The sequence below is a fragment of the Artemia franciscana genome, unplaced genomic scaffold (assembly GCF_032884065.1).
Source record: "Artemia franciscana unplaced genomic scaffold, ASM3288406v1 Scaffold_2091, whole genome shotgun sequence".
Taxonomy (NCBI): domain Eukaryota; kingdom Metazoa; phylum Arthropoda; class Branchiopoda; order Anostraca; family Artemiidae; genus Artemia; species Artemia franciscana.
In genome coordinates this window covers 13566-20889 of record NW_027063107.1, presented here as the reverse complement: position 1 = coordinate 20889, position 7324 = coordinate 13566, and the positions used below count along the sequence as shown (strand labels likewise).

General features: G+C 32.3%; 1 protein-coding gene across 1 annotated transcript; it reads left to right on the top strand.

Annotated features, from left to right (window-relative positions):
- The first annotated feature begins 4869 nt into the window (after positions 1-4869).
- Positions 4870-6280, top strand: LOC136042828 (actin-like). Its single transcript, XM_065727760.1, has one exon. It carries the CDS (start codon positions 4903-4905, stop codon positions 6028-6030), a length of 1128 nt encoding a protein of 375 aa, XP_065583832.1. The 5' UTR covers positions 4870-4902; the 3' UTR covers positions 6031-6280.
- The last annotated feature ends 1044 nt before the right edge of the window (positions 6281-7324 follow it).

The following is a 7324-nucleotide window of genomic DNA, read 5'->3' as shown; positions in this document are numbered from 1 at the left end:
GTCATTTGTGTCCCGGTGTCCTGGTATGTAATTTCTCTTTGAGTGTCACGGTCATCATTCATATTCCCTGTGTCCCGGTCGTCATTTGTGTCCCGGTGCTTTGTTGATGGTGATTGCTAATCGAACATTCCCTGTGTCCCTGTCACTTTCTTTTTGAGTGTCCCGGTCATTTATATTCCCTACGTCCCCATGTCCATTTATATTCCCGGTGTCCAGGTCGTCATTTGTGTCCCAATGTCCCGGTCTGTAATTTCGTCAGTCGACAAACATGACGTCAGTCGACACACAAACATGACGTCACTTGACAGACAGACAGACAACTTATTTTTATATATATTTGTTTTTTTTAGTTTTCTTTTTCTCCTTTATTTTTCAGTTTTTTCCTTTTTTTAGTTTTGTTTTCAGTTTTTAGTTTTTTTTTTGTTTTTTTATTAGTTTTTAGTTTTTTTAGTTTTTTTAGTTTTTTCATTAGTTTTTACTTTTTTTCTTTTTAGTTTCTTTGGTAGTTTTTACTTTTTTTTTAGTTTTTTACCTTTTTTTAATTTTTTTTTAGTTTTTTAGCTATTTTAGTTTTCTTAGTATTTTCTTTTTAGTTTTTTTTGTAGTTTTTACCTTTTTTATTTATTTTTCTTCTTTTGTATAAATGCTAAAGCCAAGGTTCGAACCTGGAACCTTTCGGACCTAGAACCTGGAACATAACGCTTTACCAACTCAATTACTTCGGCTTGAATACATTTTATTATTTATTTTTATTTTTATTTTTTTTTTAGTTTTCTTTTTCTCCTTTATTTTTCAGTTTTTTTTTCCTTTTTTAGTTTTTTTTCTTTTTAATTTTTTTTGTAGTTTTTACCTTTTTTTAATTTTTTTTTAGTTTTTTTTAGTTTCTTAGCTATTTAGTTTTTTAGTATTTTCTTCCTTTTTTGTAGTTTTTACCTTTTTTAGTTTTTTTCTTTTGTATTCGCGGTTCGAACCTCGAACCTCTCGGACCTAGAACCTGAAACTTAACGCTCTACTGTCCCAGCTACTTCGGCTTGATTACATTCGTTTTTGAATTGGTATATAATGAAATAATTCAGACGTCATGTGCGGACAGTGACGTCATTTCACAGACAGACGGTCAGACAGACAGACAGACAACTTACTTTTCTATATATATAGATACATTATTACAAGAATCAATTTCTTACAAAAAACTGCCTTTTTCAATAGCATTTTAACAGTAAGTCTTATTTTCAAGATTATTAAAAGCACATAGATATTGGGTTTTAAAATTCAGTAATTCTATTAAGGGTTTTAACAAAAAAATCGATTTGTGAATTGAAGCTAGAGTAATTCCTATAAATATAAATAAAAAAAATTATTTCATCTCTCAGTTCAAAGTTATAATTGTCTCCTGGGCCCAAACTTTTCTTAGTTTAACCCGTAAAGTACGTATCTCTATATTGTTCTCCCATATTAGAAAAAAAAATTGATTTTTGTTTATTTTAGTTTCCAGGTCGGAATCCAAGTTGCAGCAGTAGCTAGTTACAGTAAAGAGTAAACTCTTGCCTATAGTAACTTAAAGGTGTTCAGGGGTTTGTGAAGTGGTTATACAATCTTGGTTTTACAGTAAAGAACGAATTTGAAATATTTTACATCATCATTATAGCTGTAGCTGAAACCATGTAAAATACGAACCAAAGCCCATTAAAACCAAAGAAGAAAATATAAATTATAAATACATTTATAACCAAAGGATAACATGAGTTTAAGAAACTGCAGGATAAGAATTAGTATAAAGAACGAACAGTACCTCATACTAATTGGAATACAAATTAAAAGTAGTAGTTATAAAAAAGATCTGTATTGGCTAATGTAAACGGAGACAACAAAATGATGAAAATAATTTAAAAACAACAGAGCACTAGCTCATAGTAACTGAAATATCAATTAATAGTAGTAGCATTAGTTTTAGCGGCAGTATTATAATATTTCAACTTTTCTGGGTATGATTTGTGCGATTTTTTATTTATTTTTTTTTTATTTTGTTTTTTAGTTTGAATTGTAAATGTTGCTTGCTCAAGCAAAAACCACAGTAGATCTTTTAGAGAACAGAAGTGAAGAAGTACAGTAGATTAAAAGAGATACAAACAAACAAACAGTATATTTTATATAAATAGATAGATAAAAATTAAAATTATTGCTCACACACCATCAACATTTTTGTAGTTAACATAATAACTGAACTGAGATTGGAAATGAAATAAAATTACCCTGTTGAAACATAAATCTGTATAGATATTGCATTTACATATTACGCCATATACATCCAACAATTAGCATCATCATTCATCAAGTTTGTACATGAAAATGCAGTTTTTTTTTGTTGGAAGTGATTCTATTAAAAAAAAATTAATTGTAAAAGGCACTAACAATTTTTTTTAACATAACCCATTAAACCGCTGTCCGTGATTCTCCATCACGGATGATTTTCCATCACGGATGTCCGTGATGTCCGTGACCAGCCATCAGAGTGCACGAAAGTAGAAAGAAAAAAAGATGTTGACGATGTAAAATATCGTGGTTACAGTCACTTTACTTGATTTTCAAACAAATGTATATTCCTTGTTATTCAATCCAAGGGTCTATTAGTCTCTGTCCCATTAAGGGGTATTGGGCAAGGTGGTTCAAATAGTGTACTTATTTTTTGATCTTATTCTAGTTTTATATGCTATGGAGTATTGTGTTTTTACTATGGGACGTGATCATCTCTTACTAGCCCGCTGCCCGCTGCAACCCGGATGTTACTAAAGAATCCTAAATATATTTGCAGTTTTATACTAATACTTTTTTTTATCGTAATACAAATATCGTAATGATTCATTGCTATAAATTGTTCCTTACTAGAATTCAGCTATATCCACTGAAATTTATATTTCAAACAGTTCGTGGTAACGAATCATACAGTTGGTGGTAGCGAACTGTAGTAAGGAGTGACCCGGCTCACCGGAACTCTAAAAAAAGAATTTTGATACCAATAGTTACATAAAAAAAAATATATTTTAATGTTGATTTTAAATATATAAGTTTCATCAGGATTAGTATTGCCCATCAAAAGTTACGAGCCTGATAATATTTGGCTAATTTTTAGAAAATATTATACAGAGGTGAAAAATTCCTGCTATTATAACAACAAAAGCTACTACAATGCTATATACGAATATATGTCTTTTCGTATAAAATTCATTATATTTTAACGATAATTTTTAAGCTACAAAAGGCATTAGATGTGGTAATTTTCTTTAAATAACCATTAAACAACTCTTTACGACGTTGCAGCACTAAGTTAACTGCTAAGAAAATGAAAAAGAACCAAAAAAGATGCCATTTTTGCAAAATATTGTGGTTTCAGCCACTTCACTTGATTTTCAACCCAGTATATTGCCCTTGTTGGTCAAGCCAAGGGATTGTAGGTTTTCTATACAGGGGTTTCGGGCAGGCGGTTCTAATAGTGTACTTCGTTTATTGATATGATTCTAGCTTTAGGAGTCTTGGGCTATTTAATGTATTATTAAGTAACGTGATCGTCTCTTACTAGTTCTTAGTTACCGTTGCAGCCCGGATTGTCTCAAAATGAATAATCTTTCGTAGTTCAGTTGGTAGAGCGTAGGTTTCATAATAGTAGGGCTCATGAGTTCGAGCTTAAAATAAAGCATGTGATGATTATTTTACTATGGGCTGCAATTCGTTTAAGTATAGGCAAGAGTTCACTATTTATTAAAAAAAAGTCAAAATACTGTAAGTTTACTGTATAAGAGTTTCAGATGAGGCATTCTACAAATTCTCTTTCTCTTCCACTTGGAAACTATTTTTGGGAGTTATTAGATATTGGGTATGGGTGGCCATTGTCTCTTACAAGGCTGCTGCCTATGGCTAAATTCCAAATTGTTGACCATAAACAGATGTAATGAACTATGTCTTTCCGAAATGGTTACTAGCTACCACTGCAACATGGAATAGGTTTCCACTATGTCCGATGAAACTTACGTATCAATTATGTAATTTCTTTATAATGAAACATCAAAACTTAAAATTGTTGCTAAGACACCTTCAATATTTTTCCAGTTTATATAATTTTTGCTTTTTTAGCTGTTGAAATCATTTGTAACCTATTAATAACTCAGTTTGTGCTTTACTGAAAAAACAAAACAAAAATCAGATGACCGTAGACTATAAGTTTAATTGACATATACTGATATTTCCTCCATAAGATTTTGACAATTTTTATTTATAAGAGTAAGAAATGTGAAAAGATTTCAAAAGTATTGTGTTCTCCGTAAAGCGCATATTGTGTTCTGGGCTTGAGAAGGCATGGGGACTATCAACCATACTCATGGAAATGTCATCTCACTTTGAGTCTGACTTGGCTATTTATTGCTATTTCTGTTCGTTTAGAGTTTCATTTATTGATTAATAGTGACTTGTGGTAGTTTTACACTTGGAAGATTGCTATATTTCTGCTCATTCTTGGCTTAATGGAGCTCTATAATTTGTTGAAAAGCTTTTCTTGTGGAAAAAGTTTTTTACATTAATGTCTGTTCGTTTTATTTATAAAAATTAAAAATAGCATTTTAACCACTATAAAAAGTATGCTGACATAGTTATGTAAAATGTAGTAATTTTTGGGGGGCTTAAAAAATCTTATGCTTCGTCTGAAACTAGATTGATTCCTGAAAATTTTAAATAAAGCAATTTTTTTTAACTGCAAACTGCAAAACTATTTTTGGTATCCGAGCAAGAACTAAAATTTATCAATTCAAGCCAGAGAGAGGCTGAAAAATTTCAAAAATGATATTGTTTTTTTTTGTCAGGTTCTAGCTACTCGACACGTGGATATTTTGATTACTAACAAAATACGAAAAAATGACAGAAGATATACCTGCAATAGTTATTGATAATGGATCAGGTATTTGTAAAGCAGGATTCTCAGGAGATGACGCCCCAAAATCTTTATTTCCTGCTGTGATTGATCGTCCAAAACATACGGGAGTGATGATTAATTTAGGCAGCCAGGATACTTATGTAGGTGATGCTGCTCAAGAGAAAAGGGGAATTTTGAGACTTAAGTATCCTGTAGAGCACGGGATTGTCACAGATTGGGATGATATGGAAAAGATCTGGCATCATACATTCTACAATGAACTTCGCGTTGCCCCTGAAGAGCACCCAGTTTTACTCACAGAAGCTCCTCTTAACCCAAAAGCCAACAGAGAAAAAATGACTCAAATCATGTTTGAAACTTTTAACACCCCTGCCATGTATGTTGCCATTCAAGCAGTCCTTTCCCTCTATGCATCTGGAAGAACCACTGGTATTGTTCTTGACTCGGGCGATGGTGTCTCACATACTGTACCCATCTACGAGGGTTATGTAATTCAAGACGCAATTTCGAGATTGGATCTTGCTGGTCGAGATTTGACCGATTATTTGATCAAAATTTTAACTGAGCGAGGATATTCCTTTACTACTACTGCCGAAAGAGAGATCGTTCGTGATATTAAAGAAAGACTTTGCTATGTTGCTTTGGACTTCGAAGAGGAGATAGCAACTGGCGCCAGCTCGGCATCTCTTGAACAGAACTATGTGCTGCCTGATGGCCAGATCATCACTATAGGTAATGAGAGATTTAGATGCCCAGAAGCCTTATTCCAACCATCTTTTCTAGGTATGGAGTCTTCCGGGATTCACGAAACTACATACAAAAGTATTATGAAATGCGACGTCGACATCAGAAAGGATCTCTGTAGTAGTATTGTTTTGTCTGGGGGCTCTACCATGTACCCTAGCATTGCTGACAGGATACAAAAGGAAATTACAGCCCTTGCACCTTCCGCCATGAAAATCAAAGTTATTGCCCCACCAGAGCGTAAATATTCCGTATGGATCGGTGGATCTATCTTAGCTTCCCTCTCCACATTCGAAGATATGTGGATTTCAAAACAGGAATACGATGAGTCTGGATCATCCATTGTTCACAGAAAATGCTTTTAAGTTGCTTATGTCAAATAATAAATATGTCAACATATTCATGATCTTTTTAAAAAGATCATATATGATCTTGATGAAATCATCGTCATCTTATGTTTAGCTATATTATAAAATATATTTAGACAGTGGAATAATATTGACTTAGTATTCCTTAATCAGATAGGAATGACAGCTTTTCTCGATTCGCAATTTTTTCAAAACCTAAATTTTTTTGGTTACATAATTTTGTCAATGACAGTAATTATTAGCACTTTAATTTTTATTATAGCTGTTACGATTTTGATATGTTATAGTTGTTAAATATTTTATGGGATATAGTTATGGGTTTAACTGCAGAATGTGTAGTTGTTTTTTTTATCTGCTATGGTTGATTGTAATTCAAGTCAAGTGTAATAAGTGTTTCTTGCTGTAATTCAAGTCAAGGGACAGTTAGTTTCTTATATGGGGATACCGGACAAGGCAGTTCTAACAGTGAAAAAATTCTATTTATAGCTTCCATACAACACCCATCGTTTTGACTAATAATACCGCTGCAATCCTGATTAATATAAAAATGACAAGAAGATTAAGAGAATCATGCAGCTAACCAATCCAATATGTGCCATGGCTCGTTCCATACTAGGTTTCAGCCATCTCTACAACCCTGATGCCAATAAAGCTGAAATATCCTTACTAACTAAACTAACCAGTTTCATTAGAGAGTGTCATAATATAGTGTTTTTCTATTTACGTCATACTTCTACCAAAACTATAACCACATTCAGTATCTATTACATTAAAATTTAGTTCTCTGTAAAAACATTGATTTTGTTTTAAAGGTTGTTTTATTACAAAAGCCCGTAGAGGTGACAAATTCCTGATGTCAATAACGTGAGCTACTACAGCGTTATAGAAAAATGTAGTTTTTCGTAAAATACTGATTATGTTTCAACTTTTTATGTTTCAATACTGATTATGAATTTATACGAAAAGACATATATTTTTACATAGCATTGTGGTAGCTTTTGTTGTTATAATAGCAGAAATTTTTCACCTCTATATAATATTAAATAAGAAATTACTCCTTATATAAAATGGGCTTTTCCTTCTCAACGCCTCGCTCTTTACGCTTTGACTCCTTCTCTTAACTCTACTTTTTAAAACAGTAAAAAGCTTTAGCGTAAAGAGCGGAGCGTTGAGGAGGAAAAGCCCCTTTCATATACGGAGTAATTTTTGTTCGTTTTAAGTTTTAATGTTGCTCCTTACTTTCATTTAAAAAACTTTTTTTTATTTAATTTTTATGGACGTTTTTTGAATT

Bases quoted from the DNA above. Each gene is read 5' to 3' on its own strand.
- LOC136042828 (XM_065727760.1), top strand. From the start codon at position 4,903: ATGACAGAAGATATACCTGCAATAGTTATTGATAATGGATCAGGTATT.